Raw genomic sequence first — 16,823 nt, 5'->3', positions numbered from 1 at the left:
AGACAGCGTTGTTCATCATTATTTTTAAAGTTTATTCAGTTCTGTACTACATGTTCTTCTAAGGGTATTAAGCAGAGTGTAGCATTTGAAACCTTTTAACTTAAACCAGAAAAGATTATAGATCTTACATATCTATACCAATGTTATTTAAATGGCCTCTACTTATGCAATAATTTATTTAAAATATTAGGAACAACCCATTTTAAATGAAAAGATTTTAAAGTTTTTAGTGTGAAGATTTTTCTTTTTATACTCAGTGTTATAGATTTTCAAAACATATTTTTATATTAAATAAAATTTCACAAAAATGTGTTTCAGTGTTACCAAACCTCATATTAATAATTGAACCGTACCCTGGCTGGCGTAGCTCAGTGGATTGAGCGCAGGCTGGGAACCAAAGTGTCGCAGGTTCGATTCCCAGCCAGGGTACATTCCTGGGTTGCAGGCCATAACCCCCAGCAACCACACATTGATGTTTCTCTCTCTCTCTCTCTATCTCCCTCCCTTCCCTCTCTAAAAAATAAATAAATAAAATATTTAAAAAAAAATAATAATTGAACCGAAGCACTATTACCATCCACCTATAATGACCATCCATCTATAGCCTACTGTTTTGATATAATCATTCTTATCAAAAAATTATATAATCATAAAATATAATATAATAATGTAATCATTTTTATGTTTTATTATATAAATGACATGTTCATCATCCAGAATGTTTACTAATCTTTTATTACCAAATGTAATATTACTCTTATAGGAGTACCTCTTTTTTCATCACTCTAGTTTTAAAAGATGCGCTAGTCATAAATGTATTTAATTAAGGTCATTTAGGTATTAGAGCACTTGAGTCTAAAGCAGGGAATATAATACCTTTTCCTGAAGCGCCTTGAAAGGGGCCTGTTGAAAGAAGGGAGCTGTGGCATTCATCAAATGCTGACCTCTTCCTGTTATAGTCGTGGCCAAACTCTTGCTAATTTAACTTGAAATGCATTAGTGTAACTCACCACTTTTTTGTGTGTTTCAGGTGTGTGGAGGTCATTGCAAAGGAAGGACAAAACCTGAAAGAGCTGTATTTGGTGTCCTGTAAAATCACAGATTATGGTATGTAATGATTCATTGTTCTAATCCTTTTTAAGAATAAAATGTTACACAATTTTGGAGAGGTTTTAAAAAGAAATGAAGAGCAATATCTCATAAAGACTTTTTATCTTTATTTGGGCTAACTCTGATCATACCAAAATAAAAAAAATTAAGAAATAATTAGATTAAACTAGAGTCATGTACATGTATATCAATGTATGGCCACATGGAGTCACACACCTGTATGTACACACACTCACATGGGATTCAAATTGTGGCTAAAGGATCTAAACAATGAAAATAATATCAATATAATTAAATATTTGCTGTAATAAATACAACCAAAAATTATTATATTGAGTTGATTTGCATAATTTAGTGTCATGTCAAATGAATTCCTGCTGATACTACAAATGCCAAACTTCTTAGTGCTTTAAATTTTTCAAAGCATTGGAAACGTCCATGTTTAGATGTAGAGGAAAGTGTATATACATTTGTATGAAACATTTTAAATTATCTTAATTTTCAATATCCCTTTAAGGTGTAGGAAAACCATGGTGTTTTATAAAAACATGAAAGGTATGAAATAAAGAAAAATAACCTACTCTTTCCTTTTTTGTTTAGGTTTATATTTTATTGATTTGTGTATTTAATTTAAATATAGAGTTTTAGCTACATATTTGGCTTTCTGGAGACTGAAATGGTTTCCTTTTCTCTTTTCTGATATTTTAATTTGTTCATTTATATTTGAGAATATGACTTTTACCTTAAGGGAAACTAATAATCTGTCATTCTTGTTAACTATGACTCTAGCCCTCAGATGTTATGCTGACCACCTGCCCTGAGTAGGAGGGTTGTATTTCACCAGCTGCTAAATTCATCCTTTGAAAAAATTCTACTAAAGCTATAATTTAAAAAATAACATTACAAAGATTTGGCTTAAAAATAACCCTGATTTCTTTTCTGAGTTAATGTTTTGAGAATGGTAATGTGTCTTACACAAATTCATCCATAATATTTCTGAGTTGTTGTTGTTTTTCCTGACCATACCATGCAAATGGAATGTTTTCTTATGGGGGTTTTTATTGTAGTTAATTTTCTGGTTTGGCTTATTAGATTACCACAGATATAGTAACTCGAAAACCTCCGATATCTCCTTATTGTCTAGGCCTTAGAGGGTTTTCTTTCCCAATACAGTACCCATAGATTTGTTGATTAATTAGTACAGTCATTCATTCCAAACTCTTTACTTGGCATTGAAGGTCCTTTACGATTAGTCCTTTGTCTGCCCCTCCAACTTTATATTACCTTTACCTATTCACTGCCAATGTCAGATTGCTACTAGCCAGAAGAGCTATGGATTAAGTTCCTTAAAAAGAATCCTTCAACATCCTGCAGTAGATAATGTTCCTGAAATTACACTCTGTTCCAGCACCTGTTAAGTTAGCCAAATGCAAAGAAATGTTCCAGAAGACATGGAAAAGAGGAAGATCTTTGTGTTTGAGACAGATCAGGGGTCAAGTTCTGTCTTTGTTCTTTGGCTTTCACATCTTGGAGGCTCACTTTCCTCATTTGTAAAATGGAGAATTAATGTTTGACTTCATGCTCCTGTATTGCTCAGGCATTCAGTTTCATGAATTAGCACAGTATATTCTACTGATAAATGTTGCTTTCCTACAGAATGGGGACAGAGAAGAGATTCACGCAAAATATTTCCATTGCTTTTCCTTTTGTAGGCCTTAGAAGAGGTTTTTGTTTTGTTGTTGTTGTTACTGTTTATTGTTAGTGATAGCTTTTTATGTTCTGTTTTTTGAGATTTTTAGATTTCTTGTGGTGAGTTGAAACTGTGTTAAAACCTTATACTTTATATTTATTCATATCTTTGAATTATTTAGGTCAATGGTTCTCAACCCTCTTTGTGCATTAGAGTCAGTTGGGCAATTTTTAAAGCAGGCTGGTGTCTGTCTGAGCTTTACTCAAGAATCAGTGTCTAGGGGGTAGGAGCCCAGGCAACAGCTTTGTAAAACCTGCTTAAGTGATGCTAATGTCAGCCAAAATTGAGAACTGATTTAGAACAAGGAGGAGGAACCAAAAATGAACATTTTGGGGACATAGCCCCATGGTGACAAGAAATCTATTAGGATTTGTCTCATACCTCAGTCTTTCCAACTTCTAAGCTCTTTGTCCTACCTTGTCTCTCTTCCTTCTTTTCTGAGGTTTTAGGCATTCAGAGGATTTGTCGTAAAAGTCCCTGCATTTTTTGGCCGTGTTTTTCAAAATGTTGGGACACAATTGCATATGAGGGGAAAAGGTCCATAGTTTATAAGGTTGTAATATAATTGCTATTTGATTATAAAATGTAAATAGATGGCTAAAAGCTAGTTCAGCTCATACCATCCCCCCGTACCATGCCAAAACAACATGAATAATTTTTGTTGAAAAGACAACAAAAAGGATTATTCATTGTAACCAGAGAAACGGCATGTTGTTGAGGTAACTGCTGTGCTGGGGGAGGCTGTCTGTGATCCCTTACCCTGTGTTAATTACAAATTTTAAGAAGGAAAAACTCAATCCGTGTCTCTTCTTTAATTGGATAAGTAGAAGTATAGTCTGTAGAACTTTATTAGGGTTACTTAGAAATTGTAAAATTTGATGTTACCTGACACTGGGAGAATGTCATTTAAGAGACTGTTCCCTAATTCTGCTTCCTGCTGCTTTACTCATATTCTAGCCCATTAGTGCCCCCTCCTCTCTCCATGGCACGTGTTTGTACATGTTTTCAGTACAGTATACTGAGACTTGAAATTTTTTGCAGGATAAATTATTTTAGAAACAGCAGCTTGCCTGGCATATCATTTGTAATTTTTGTCAAGATTCTCACAGATGTTGAATGTGATATTACAATACTTAGCAACACCTGGCCAGGCTGTTATGAAGTTATGTTTATTTTAATTTACATTGGATATAGCTGTCATGAAGAAAACTATCATACCAATAGGCTTCTTATTCCCCAAATTGAGCATAGATCTCTATGGTAAGGGACCGCAGTTATAAACAAATCACTAAGTGAGGCACAACTACATGGAAGTCTTGGAAAATTGTTCCCTGAAGAGAAATCTAATATTGTCACTCTTCTATCACTGAACAAATATGTTAAAGGCAGTATTGTGGGAAAAACTTAAACTTAAGAGCTAGAGATTAGGTTAGAATTTCAACTTTGCCTCTTCTTTCCTTTGTGACCTTGAACAAGTTACTTAACTGCCTACTTTTGTCTTCTGTTAAGCACATGGTAATACATCAAAGGTAGTGAAAATGAGTATAAAACATCCATGTCATTGCTGGTGACATGTGGATATTCATACCAGTGGGCAGTTCTTAGAATAAAATCATCTCTTTTTTAACAAGAAGAATCTGCCCTCCTCTTCCTGCTCCTCCTCCAAGTGTGGCTTTGCTGATTGTGGGAATCATCATTTACAAATTTGACCTATATTACCCTGTCGCTGTGTAGCTGACTTCTATACCTAAGCTCTCTGATACAGGTTCTTATCAGTAGGGAATAATGAGAGAGTTATAGCAAAAAGTTTAAAATCTTTGATTTGCTATGTTGGGTTTCTCCTCTGTCTCTTGCCTATGTTGCCTTCATTTTTTTTTTTTTTGGATAATTTTCCCTTGGCTCCCCTTTTGCTTTTCTTCATTCCTATAATAATTTGTCAGCTAATAGTTTCCCACCTACCTTTCCATTCACCTTGAAACACTTTTCTGTTGAAAATTCTCCTCCTTTGGAAAAGTGTATTTGTAGGATTCAAAGGAGGACACGGAGTGGAAATCCACTTGGAGCATCCAAGCCCAAGGCAGTGAGAACCAGTGTCTCCCTGGGGCTGCAGCACACTGACCTGACCTGCCGTGTACTGAGTGAGATGGATGAGCAGAGTGCTGATGTCTGTTTCAGGTCTCCACAGTGAATTCCACCAGTCCGACCCTGTGTTGGGGGCAGACGTAAAAAGGAACCAGGTTCCTTTCTAGATTGTTTCTACATTTCTTTTGATTGTAGCACTCCTGGAGGCCCTAGAGATAAATGCTAGATGACTTCTTTTATCTTTCCTTCTCAAGGTGTCAAATAACCTTTAATTAAAGAGGACTGTAAACACTCAGCTACTGCCATTGGTGTTTGGAGCCTACAAGGTCAATGACAACCCACAGGCTCGGCCTGTGCTGCTCTTCCTGTGCCTCTGTCACTGCCGTAAGCCCCAGGGATGCTCTCCCTGGACATCTTCGGCTCACCCTTATTCCACTTGGTCCAAGTGCTCTTATGCCTGATCTGGGACTTTTAAACCTCATGCAAAAGCTTGCCACAAAAGCTTTGGATTGCTCTGGACTAAAGGTCTCTGAAGTCAATGAGGTCACTGTCCCCATGGTTATCATTTCAGATATCACTGCAGTTGGCCTGTGACATGTTAGACAAGATATATATTCATTCTGTCAACAAATATTGATTCAGCACCTACTATGTGGTGAGCTCTGTTGTAGATGCAGGACATGTATAGTTTCTGCATTCCTGGAGTGTTCATTCTGGTAAGATCTGGAGGACAGCACTTATTTAAAAAGAAAGAAAGAAAGAAGGAAGGAGGGAGGGAGGGAGGGAGGGAGGGAGGGAGGAAGGAAGGAAGGAAGGAAGGAAGGAAGGAAGGAAGGAAGGAAGGAAGGAAGGAAGGAAGGAAGGAAGGAAGGAAAAAATAATGCATCTCCTTCCTGACAAGAAGACCAGGGGAGAGCAGCCTGCTGACATTAATCTTTGCTTTGCTGTAACCCATGCCTCACCCGAGCCTTATTGACCTTCTAAAGTTATTGAAAGATTAATAGGTTGTACATTCCCAACTTCTTGGGGTCCCAGACCTCTTTAGCTGTTAGTTAACCCAAAAGTGGGACCCAGGATATGTTATAAACATAAGCACACTGGAGAAACAAAAAGGAAGCCCAGCAAGAGTTTTGGGTCACACCAGTACCGGGAGTGCTTTGTCTTTTCTTGCCAAACCAACACTGACAAACTATTCAAGAAAAAAATATTGTACAAAAAATAATTTTGCTCTTTATTATATCATCTTATTTTTATATTATTAGGTATGCATTACATACAATGATCTTCCATTTAAAATTGAATTCCATTTTTTCCTTTTTCTGTTTTGTTTCATTTTCAAGTTCTATTTCAAAGATTGCTGGGTAAGATTCAGTTTCTTTTGTCAGTGAGAATAACTCTAATAGTTATCAAGTGACAAAGTACTTTAGAAAATACATTTGCAAATCAAAAAGAATATCTTATTGTTTACTGTTGATTATTCATGCTTTCTCCATTTTATTATTTAAATATAGATAGCTTATATTGTTTCTAATAAAATAGTACTAAATTACTAAATCTGTTATTTCAAATTTCCCTTTTTTATATGTCCACCTTAAAAGTGATTTCTCTTCACTTCTACTTCTTTATTCTATGCCTGGTGTTCCTTGCTACTGAACTGATACCGAATTTATGTGTCTGCTGTTGTATTTAGCAAGTATGCTTTTTTCCCCTTTCTTCTCTGTAATGTTCATGATTTTTCACCAAAAATTTGAATTTAATTGTAAGTTTTTCTAAATGCTTTACTTTGCTTGACAACAAAGAAATTGTGACTTCCTTCCATATTTCCTACATTGTCCTAAAAGTACAGCTATATAACCTTGAAATGAAAGACTGAGCAACAATAATGTTTATCACTGTGTTTTGCCATAATCAACTACAGATCTCAAATCTATTGAGAAAGACTTAGAACATTTCTTCAAGAAAATATTCCAAGAAAATTCAAAGGCCAACTCCAGTTTCATGTATAATAGAAGTTTTTTTTTTTAATTAAGAAACTTTATAACCTATATTTAAAAGACAAATGGAGCAGTTTCTGTGTGTTTGCCCCTAAACTTTCTTAAACTTCCAAATGTGTTGTTGCTACAAATTAGTTTATTAATTTTTATAACCAAGTGGTAAATTTCCATATTTAACTAGATTATTAACAAATGTTAACTTTCAACTTTACTTTCCTCAATAATGTTAGCATTTCTAAAATATGTTTCCTTTACATTTTAAGTAGCCATTTTAACATTCTTGTGGAGTCCTTTTATAGATAAAATAATTCATTTCAATCACATAGTTATTTTTCACAGAGTTCCTATCTTTAACCCTTATTGCTTAGTACCCTTGAGTATGCAGACTCAGCATTTGTTTTCCTTGCACTATGTTGTGGTATCAATAGAATCATTATTTTTCTTTATCTCTATTCTATCACTGATGAGTAGAGCTAAAAGGGACTGCAATGAACACCAAGATAATTGCAGTTATACTAGATTTCTAATATTCCACACAAGAAACAACTTCCTAATGTTTAAAACTTCTTGAAAATAGGTGTCTTGAGTGGTAAGTACTCTATTATGGAAGTTATTCAAACTGAGATAATCATCTCTTGAGGAAGATGTGGAAAGTTGGAAGCTTTGGGTAAGGAATTGATCTGTATGATATTTAAAAGTTTTTCTGATCCTGGGATTTATTCTGTGCTGTTTTTTTGTTTGTTTCATTCAGCAAATGTTTGCTGTCTGTGTGCTGGGTGGGTGCTGTGGAGAATACAGAGATGGTTGAGAAGCACATACTCTTATGTTGAGAAGGAAGATATAAGCACTGAAAGCATTGTCTAAATATTAAGCAATATAATGGTGTCAAATTTTAAAATGTCCAGTAAAATGTAGAGGCTCAGGATGACTGGGTCATCAGAGACTGAAATCATTAGGGAAAGATTTGTGGTGTAGGAGGAACAGGAGGACAAGGATGAGAAGGCAGTGCATTTGAGTTGGTACTACCCCAGGAAAGGCTCAGAGCAAGAACAGGTGTCGGAAAGGATGAGTTTGTATGCATTGGTTAATCTAAAGAAGGAACAGAAATCAGCCAAAGTAATTACATGCACACATGGACAAATTTTGAAGAAACTTTATGAAGATATTCTAGTTGAAAAATCAGGGTAAGTTCCAACTTTCATCTATACTTTTCCTGTCTTATTTACCATTCCCATGGTAACCGCTTCACTTCACATGTATAAAAGGAAACACCACTTTGGATTTTAACTACTAATTAAGTATCCAGTACAATTGAAAGAAGTCAATATAAACTTTTAAAACAATAATCATAATGATAGAATATTTAACATTTATTGGGTGTTTTTGGTTTTCTTTGTAGCTTTATTCATTTAATCCCCTAAATGCCCCACTATTAATATTCAAGCGTACAGCTGTGGAACCTGAGGCCTGGAAAGGCTCAGGTTCATGTAGTTTGTGAGTAGTGGTATGGTATGGATTCAATATTAAGTCAGTTTCTTGCATTCTTACTCATAGATCAGTGATGCACTTAGGTTGATTATTAGAAAACTTTGTTGCATTTTTGCAGTTGTCAGAGTTTAAAAATACAATTTTATACTACCATGTTCGTCCACCTGAGTATTAAAAAACCAGTGTCACAAAGTAGCTACCTTACGTGATCTAATTATGTACTTATAGAACCTAATAGATTTAATGTGCTTATTCACATAACTTTGTTATGCTGACAACAAATATTAGTTGCATGCGATGATTAAACGGCCTCTTGCCAGAAGGTAGAGACTCTCATTGATGTTCAGTTTGTGTTCATGTATTCAACAAATGTTCTCTTAATAATTTCAAAACTGTATGTAATTCTTCATGAGTTAAAAATTTTTCTTACATTTCCTTTTTAAATTATTACCAAAAAACTTATGAAGGAAGAAGAAACATTATTATTCTTTAATAGATGAGAAATTTCAGCCCTGACAGATTTTAATTAATTAGCAAACCTGGAAATAAAATCTCCCCATTGCAAATAATTCACTATATTATGTGCAAATAACTTGTCAGATTTCTCTACTTTTCCTATCGAGATGATTTCTTCATTTAAATGATCTTTTAAAAGCAATTTTAGCCCAGACTAAATGCCAGAATTTCATAGCAGTTTTTTGAAAGTATAGCTATTTCTAGAGATACATGATTGTAAACATGAACAATTGTTTTCTTCAATTCACCTTCCTTAAACCTAGGCTCCAGTGTTCATGGGGCCTGTGTTATCCTCTGTCTCGATTGCCTGTTACTGTTGTTCCCTGAGAAGAGCCTCTTCCAAGAACACTGTCTGCAAAGTCAACATAGAATCTCTTCAGTGCAGCTTTGCTCTGTCTTCTCTCTGTTCTTTAACTTGAGTACTCCTCGCTTCCTGAAGTATCATGAAAAATAGGAGCAGAAAGGGAAGAAACTCCCAAGAACTGCATGCCCCTCTCCTGAAGCGTCAGTCTGTGTCTCCTTCCACTTAGAAGGGCTCTGCTGGGTCTTTACCTTCTCTTTGAGATAATTTTGCCCTCCCCAGCTGATGTTTGACTAAATCCTGTCATTATATCCTGGTTAATTAGCCTACTTGACACACTTGGCATCTGATTTATTTTGAAAAAAAAAAACAACAAAAATAAATAAACATCTGTCAAGTTTCCCATTAGAAAGTGATAGAGACACTCACAGAAAAATATAAATTAAACATTAAAATAATTGATTCTACTCTGTGTCTATCACTAATTAGGCTCACATCATTATGTCCACTAGCATTAATTAATAGGATAAAGCATTACCAAAAGGTCTTTCTCTCTTCATTTATTAGCAGGACTTCCTTATATTAATAACAGCCTTTCTTTATCAGCCTTTTAGTTTACCTGAGTTTTATTTATATAGGAATGGAAGGAATAGCGTATGATTCTTTATTTTTATTTACCAGTTTTCAAAATATTGATTTGGTTCCCATCATCCTCCAAAGATGAGCAATGAGGAGTTATTTCTGTTTTCTCTAATTATCATCATAAACTCAATAATCCATTGTAGTCATTTTTTTTTGTTGATACTCAACTCTTATCTTTGGTAGTAAAAACTTCTTCCAAGTTGGTTTCCCTACATTTTGTCATATACTGATTCTGTCAAGATATACCACACTTAGGCATTTCATGCTCTACACATATAGCATCAGCCATTTTATTATTATTTTTTTTAAAGAACTCTGGTTCTTTGGGTGAATTAGGCTTTTGCGGGGTGGGGGAGGTTCCTCTTCTAAGTCTGTGCTGCACTCTCAATTGTGTATTTTCTGCTTTTTATTACTCTAGCTTAATGCCTGTTCTACACCTCATCACAAGCACACTTCCCACCACAACTCAGCAACATCAGCCCAGGTTTTAAGGTACCCTCATAAATGAGGGTGGGAAGATCCCTCATAAATGATGGGATTCCCAGCACACTAAAAAGTTCTAGTTCTTTTTCACAGCACTCTCTTAATTCTACCTATACTTTCTGCTTTTGGAGAAGTTAGGGGTGGGACACGGGTAGGAGTAATTTTACGTTTTAGCTACTTCATCAACTTTCTGGAGATTTTCTTCTGATATTGTTCATCTCAGATTTTCTCCATTTGTTTTAAGTAAGTGCTAAAATTGGACATCTTGGGCCCATTTGGAATAAGTAGAAAAGTGTTCAAAATATATGGTCTTACATAATCTCATTCAGGGCTTTCAAACTTCCTTGTATTACAGTGAAAAATAGCTTTTGCATGTAATAGGCTTGGTGAATTCTCACTAAATTGATTTCATCACTTACTAGAATGACCAGCAGTTTGAAAAACACTGCTGTAGTTCAGTCTCTCCTTCAGTGTTTAGGTAGGAACTGGATCTGTCAGTCAGTGACCTGCTGAGCAGTGGACAACTGATAGATTTTCTTGGTGCAAAATGGACACTTCTTTTCAAGGTAGAAGATGCCAACCTTCCCAACCTTGTCAAGTCCCATATGTGGATCATATTACCTATGAAATAAGGGGCTAATATTCTTTCATCTCATATTTTGGGGAGTAAGAGAATTGAACAGATTCTCTTGATGGTTTTACTTTAGAATAGATATTAAATGGAACTTTCTCCTGAGGCAAAAAGGTAGTTTTGTTAATTTAATTTCCTAATTAAGTAAATCAAACTTACTTTTAACTTTAATATTGAGCCACTCATTTTAATCCTTCTCTTAAAACATTCCCTTGGGTTTGTAAGACTGAATCACCTAGAATTCATCTGTCAAATGTGTTTCTTTTCTTGAGTTTATCTGCATGACATTAAATAAATAGTTTGAACTTTTCAACCCTTCAGACGATTGTGTGAGTTGACGCGGCTGATGTAGCCCGTGTGCCTCTGTCTGCAGTGTGTGCCAATGCCTGAGAACTACATGTCTTTCACCGAGGATGATGAATGTGGGCAGAGAAAAGGAGGTTTTAAAAATTAGAAGTAAGGAGTAAACAAAAGAAAATTCTCTCTGTCTTCAGGGAGTTATGCTACTTTTCTATTTGTTATTCTATAGCCTTTTAAAATGAATTCTCTTAGTGTGACTATAATATAAGTTTCACTTGCCAAGATATTCCCATAGGGTAAATAATTCTTAGGAGCAGAAAAAATGATGTGGAAAACTACCTAAATACTGTTTGATTTTTGCTACTTATAGCATGTTTTTAATTATCTCTATCTCTTTATTAAGTAAAATTTTCCATTTTATTCCCTTCTTGCTATCTTTCCTCACATAAGGCTCTACGATCTTCTCCAAGAAGGCAGGCTTGCTGTGAAGATAGTTTATTTCCTCTTATAAAGGATCCTTCTGTCCTTTTAGATTTAAAATCACGATAATATCATAGTAAGATCCGGCTCTTTCCCTGCCCTCTGTGTGTTTGAGAATATCTCCAAAGTCAGCCCTGGAAAGTCCAATGTGATTTGAAGTCCAGAGATGCTTCTCTATTGGACTGAGGACAAGACAGTTGTGCAGGAAGCAACTCGTGACCAAGCTAAACCATCTATAATGACACTTCATAAACATGCTTGAGAAGAATGTACTTGAAGTTTTCAGTTATTTATACTCTTTAGTAAGCAAAAACTCCTTTTAAGTGAATGACAATAATAGGGGGGACCTAGAAAAAACTGGAATATATCTATAAAAAATTGTATATTTATTCTTACATGTTTAAACTTCAGTCAGCTTCAGTATTCCCCATTGTATGCAATACACCTATCAAGACATTTTTCCCACTGCTCAAAGTGGTTTTTGAACTTGTTGATTTTGATGCCTTTTAGTGCTTCTGCCATTTTTTCTTTCACCTCTTCCATATTGGCCAAACATTTTCCTGTGAGAACTTTTTTTTTAATCTGGGGAAACAAACAAACAAAAAAGTCACTCAGGGCCACATGGGGTAAGTAGGGAGGGTGATGTATGGAGGTCATGCCATTTTTGGTCAAAAACTGCTGAACACTCAGCACAGTGTGGGCAGGTGTACTTGTAAATCCCCCATGATGAAATGGGCAAACGTGTTGAAAGAGTCTTCAGAAAAAAACTCACTGAAGCCAAATACAGCCTCTCACAATACCAGCTGGCACACTGATACAGATGGGTTCCTAGAACACCCACCTAGCAGGAGAAGCCTGTACTATAAGGGGCCTGCCCTCCAGAAGATAATTCCACTTTTTGAGGGGGTCTCACCATAAAACACACTTTGTATAAAAAGTAATAGTTATAATAGCATATGCATGATATATATACATATATATCATAATAAATAAGATTCAAGTTGATTTTGAACAGAATAAGGAACTTAACATTTCAGCTCTACAAAATAAATGAAGAGTTTGAAATTCAATCAGTCCTATTTTGTATTGAGGCAAATGTGCTTGGCTTTTTCTGAGAATCATACCTTCTGTTCTGGTTTACAAAAGAAATTGGATGAAATCTTCTGAAGCATTCGTTTTCAACTTACCATTCCAACACACCTTGCAGTCAGGGTTTGCAAATGATATACTTTCTAAAATATATAAATTAGAACATATTTAGTGGTTTCTTCTCACTCAGATTCTGATAAATTTTCTATTTTGATTGGCAGAACAAGGAGTAAGTTTACCAAATATGCTGAAACTCGCACATAAATTGTAGTTTCTTTGTTGCCACAGCCCTTGGTGTGTGGTATTTACCAGGATACCGTTATTATTTACATGCTTGGGAAATATATTGCCATGCAGGCCAGTCTCCTACACCCCACACGCATGTTCGGCTCAAATTTCTGTCTTGCTCTTTTCCTTCCATGGTATTTGGGACCTGGAACAAATTCAGGGAGTGCTACACATATCAATATGTGTACAGATGTCACATTCACTGATTCTAGACCTAGTGGCCTTTGAGGATAGACAGGATACCAAGCAGCACAAAGTCTGAGGAAAGACTCTCTCCTCCACACACGAAAATTATCTGGAAAGGCACAGCCTTTCCACAGTTAGGCTGCTTCTCTCACACAGCTCATTCTCCATCTCTTTGCTAGATAGACTGTTGATTTGGAATCTATTCTGCTCTCTTGGATTTATGGAAAAATACAATTTTTAACTTTTTATTCAAGCATGTGGTCTTTATTTTCAATGGCCTACATAGCATAGAATTTTAAAATAGTTAAGATACAACATTTAAATTAGACACCTACTATAATTTCTTAAAATTTCCTGATATATAGTAAGGCTCCTTAAAACATTTTTTTTACATGCAATGGACTCTGCAAATATTTACCTCTTTCTTTTTTTCAATTTTAGGAAACCAGTTGAAAATTGTAGAATTAGGCTTTGGAGCTGTGTGGTGTATTTTTGGACTATTACAAATCTATCTAAATCTACAACCTGCTAGGAAAGATCGAATCCCTTCCAGCTTGTGATGATAATATATGATTTGTGTGGACTTGAGTCTGTCTCACAAGTGCATTTAAGTATTTTCTGAACTGAGCTTCTGTTCCATGCCAGGCTGGTGTCTCACTGTGCATGTTCAGTCCCCTGACTGACTAACTGAGAGCCAAATTATTCTCACTGACACATACTCAATTCCCAGCGACTGCGGAGAAGGTGGATTCCAGGGCCAAGATTGGACCCTCACAACAAAGCTTGCTTTCTGCCACTAGTAATGCTTACACAGTGAATGAAAATTAAGTGACCCACATTCTTCCATTGAAATCTTTAAAAATTTAAATTAAAACTTTGTCAACAGTAATTGTAACCATACTGAGGCAAAAAGAGCGTTCCCTGCAATCTGGTAGCACTAAATGTAATTCATAGCTATCAAAAATTCGTTTTCTCTGCATAACTTTTAAGAACGCTCCTGATGTCTTGAAAATTCCATGCAATTTTCTTTAAAAGTTGGTTTGGAATGCCACTGTGCATCTTGAGTCCCCCATACAGTGAGTTAAATTACAGCAATAGCATATTTCTCAAGCACCATATAGTTGCAAATCCTTTATTCTAAAAGTACATAGTAAAGGATTTTCTCCTTGAACAGTGACGAAAGTTGAACCTTGAGGTTGTTTCAATTTAACACATGATGTGCTGCACACTTACAAATGTCTTTTGTGTTTTCTACTTTTTTATGTATCCTTGCTTCCCATAAAAGGAATTAAGTGTATAATGTTGGTTATAAAAGTGGATCTGTAATTATGATTATTGTCAAATCATCCTTTCCTTACACTGCCTTATCAGTGGATGGATCTAAATGCAGAGTGGATAGCTGTTTGCTGCTTGCCATCACATCCTCACTTCTTTGTAACCATTGCTGGTCTTCCCTGACTCAGTGAATGGGGTCACTATTCACCTGTCACTCCAGCCAAAACCTAGCTGTCCCTGGTGCCTCACTATTCATTGTTTCTCTCACCACATCCATTAACAAGCCAGATCAGCTCTGCCGTCCAAGTATATCTCAAATTAATAGCTCCACTGACAACTTCATTAGCCACTTAATTGTACTCCCTATTTGTCTTCTTTCTACCTTAGAGTACATTTATCACAGAGTAGCCTAAAATGAACCTTCTAAAATATTAGTGAATGAATGAATAAATCAAAATGTTATAAAAATTCATTTGTTTGTGACGAGCAATATGTTGTTTATCCTAGGTTACAAAAGAAATACTGATATTAAACATTTAGGTATGTCATCTACCATGACATCTTATGAGGTTCAACTGAAGGTTTGGACATTTAGCCATCATAGACTACTCTTGACCAAGTCCTCCCAGTAGGGTGAAGAATGGGAACCTCAGCTTGTCGTGGAGCAGTGTCAGCCCGTTTCTTTCGGAAACCTTGCAGCAGCCCATGCCACAGTGCACACAGCAGTCAGGGAAGCATCTTCTTTCATCCATCAGAAGAAAGCTGAAGTGCAAGGAGATGAGATCCATCTGGCATGGCTGTGGGCATTGTCCTGGCTTGGAAGCTTCTAACCCTCAAGAACAAATATCTCTCGGAACAATCAATAGGTGTAGCATCTAGCATCCCCAAAGTTGCACGTCCAGTTACAAGAATGACCACATTCAGGGACTCTAAAGCAGTGGTGCCCCCTGCCAGTACTGATAGTTCTCTCAAACTGGACAGATGCTGTCTGCCAGTGAGAGTCGTCGTTACTGTGAGCAATGTTGCCTAGGAACATGGTTATTAAGCCATTTTAGGGGTGCACATCTAGGAAATTAACCAAAGCTCATATCCTCATCCAGAAAGGAAAATGGTTTTGTTACCCTTTACCCACTGTAGGATTTTTAAATCCACTTTAGATTTTACTTCAAATGTTAAAATTATTTTATATTTTATTAGAGGGCAAACATTTAACTACCATCTGCACCATATTTCTTGCCTCCTCTCCAGAGCATTTTTTAAATAAACAGATATTTTACTCTTAATATTATGGAGGAGGGTGTTAGCCATTTGACAGGATGGCACTGCTGTCTCCAAACCCTCTGCTCCAGCCCTGACCTGTCCCAGCCCCACTATGAGCTCTGACACCTCACACGCAGGCCGGACGCAGCCACAGGCACAAGCGCCTTTAGATTCCCGAGTTAGTTCTGCACAAGGGAGAAAGCCTTGCTAATGTCAGGCAGTAGAATCACTAGGAGTATTGCCTAATACATCAATCTGGTCCCAAATGACATCACTAAACAGGAAAAAAATCTGAAAATTTGCCACTGTAGCAATTTTTTTTGCTATTGTTGGGAAGACCTGTATACTGACACCTAGTATCCCCTAACTAGTGTCCTCCAACCAGCGCAATGTTCTTCCAAAAAAGCTGTCAGTTTTTCAAACACCTTTTAAAGCAGGTGTTTCTATTATTAAATCTGGGGCTGCAGAATGAGGAATCAGGATTGGAAACTTCCTAGCTGATACAATTACTAGTGTGAAAATATTGCAATACTGTATTATATAATGTGCTACAAATTCTATTTAGAGTTAATTTCCAACTGGCTTGGTTCTGAGATTATGGAAGACTGATGTTTCAGAGGCATCCTATAGGATTGGGATAAAAAAATTGTCAGGCTTCAGAGCTGTAGGAACTGTTAGAAAATGTTGGTTCTTATGAAGCCCCTGATTTGTTTAGAGGAGGGAACTGAGGCTTAGTTTCCTTCAGCTCCAAATCCAGAACAAACCTATCCTCTTTCTCAGGTGGGGGGTGCTTTTTATCCATAGCCTAATGGAGGCACCAGCTGTCCCACCCGGCTTCTTGGTGAGACCACCCAGGCTTACCTTTCCTCTGTAGAATTGCAAAGGTGGTAGAAAATGTTTATTGTTTAAGTGAATCATTTTATGTGATAATAGAATATTCTTTTGTGT

At 36.2% G+C, this 16,823-nt stretch overlaps 1 protein-coding gene across 2 annotated transcripts in view; it reads left to right on the top strand.

The window, feature by feature from the left end:
• Window positions 1-16,823, top strand: part of FBXL17 (F-box and leucine rich repeat protein 17) — a 470,512-nt gene that overhangs the window by 311,825 nt on the left and 141,864 nt on the right. For both annotated transcript variants that reach the window (XM_045837972.1, XM_045837971.1), the window contains one exon: window positions 1,031-1,107. In XM_045837972.1, coding sequence (XP_045693928.1) covers window positions 1,031-1,107 — 77 coding nt within the window. The remainder of the gene's footprint in view (window positions 1-1,030; window positions 1,108-16,823) is intronic.

Source organism: Phyllostomus hastatus, unplaced genomic scaffold (genome assembly GCF_019186645.2).
Source record: "Phyllostomus hastatus isolate PE091 unplaced genomic scaffold, TTU_PhHast_1.1 phas_contig_254, whole genome shotgun sequence".
NCBI classification, from domain to species: Eukaryota; Metazoa; Chordata; class Mammalia; order Chiroptera; family Phyllostomidae; genus Phyllostomus; species Phyllostomus hastatus.
This window is presented reverse-complemented; position numbering and strand designations above follow the sequence as displayed.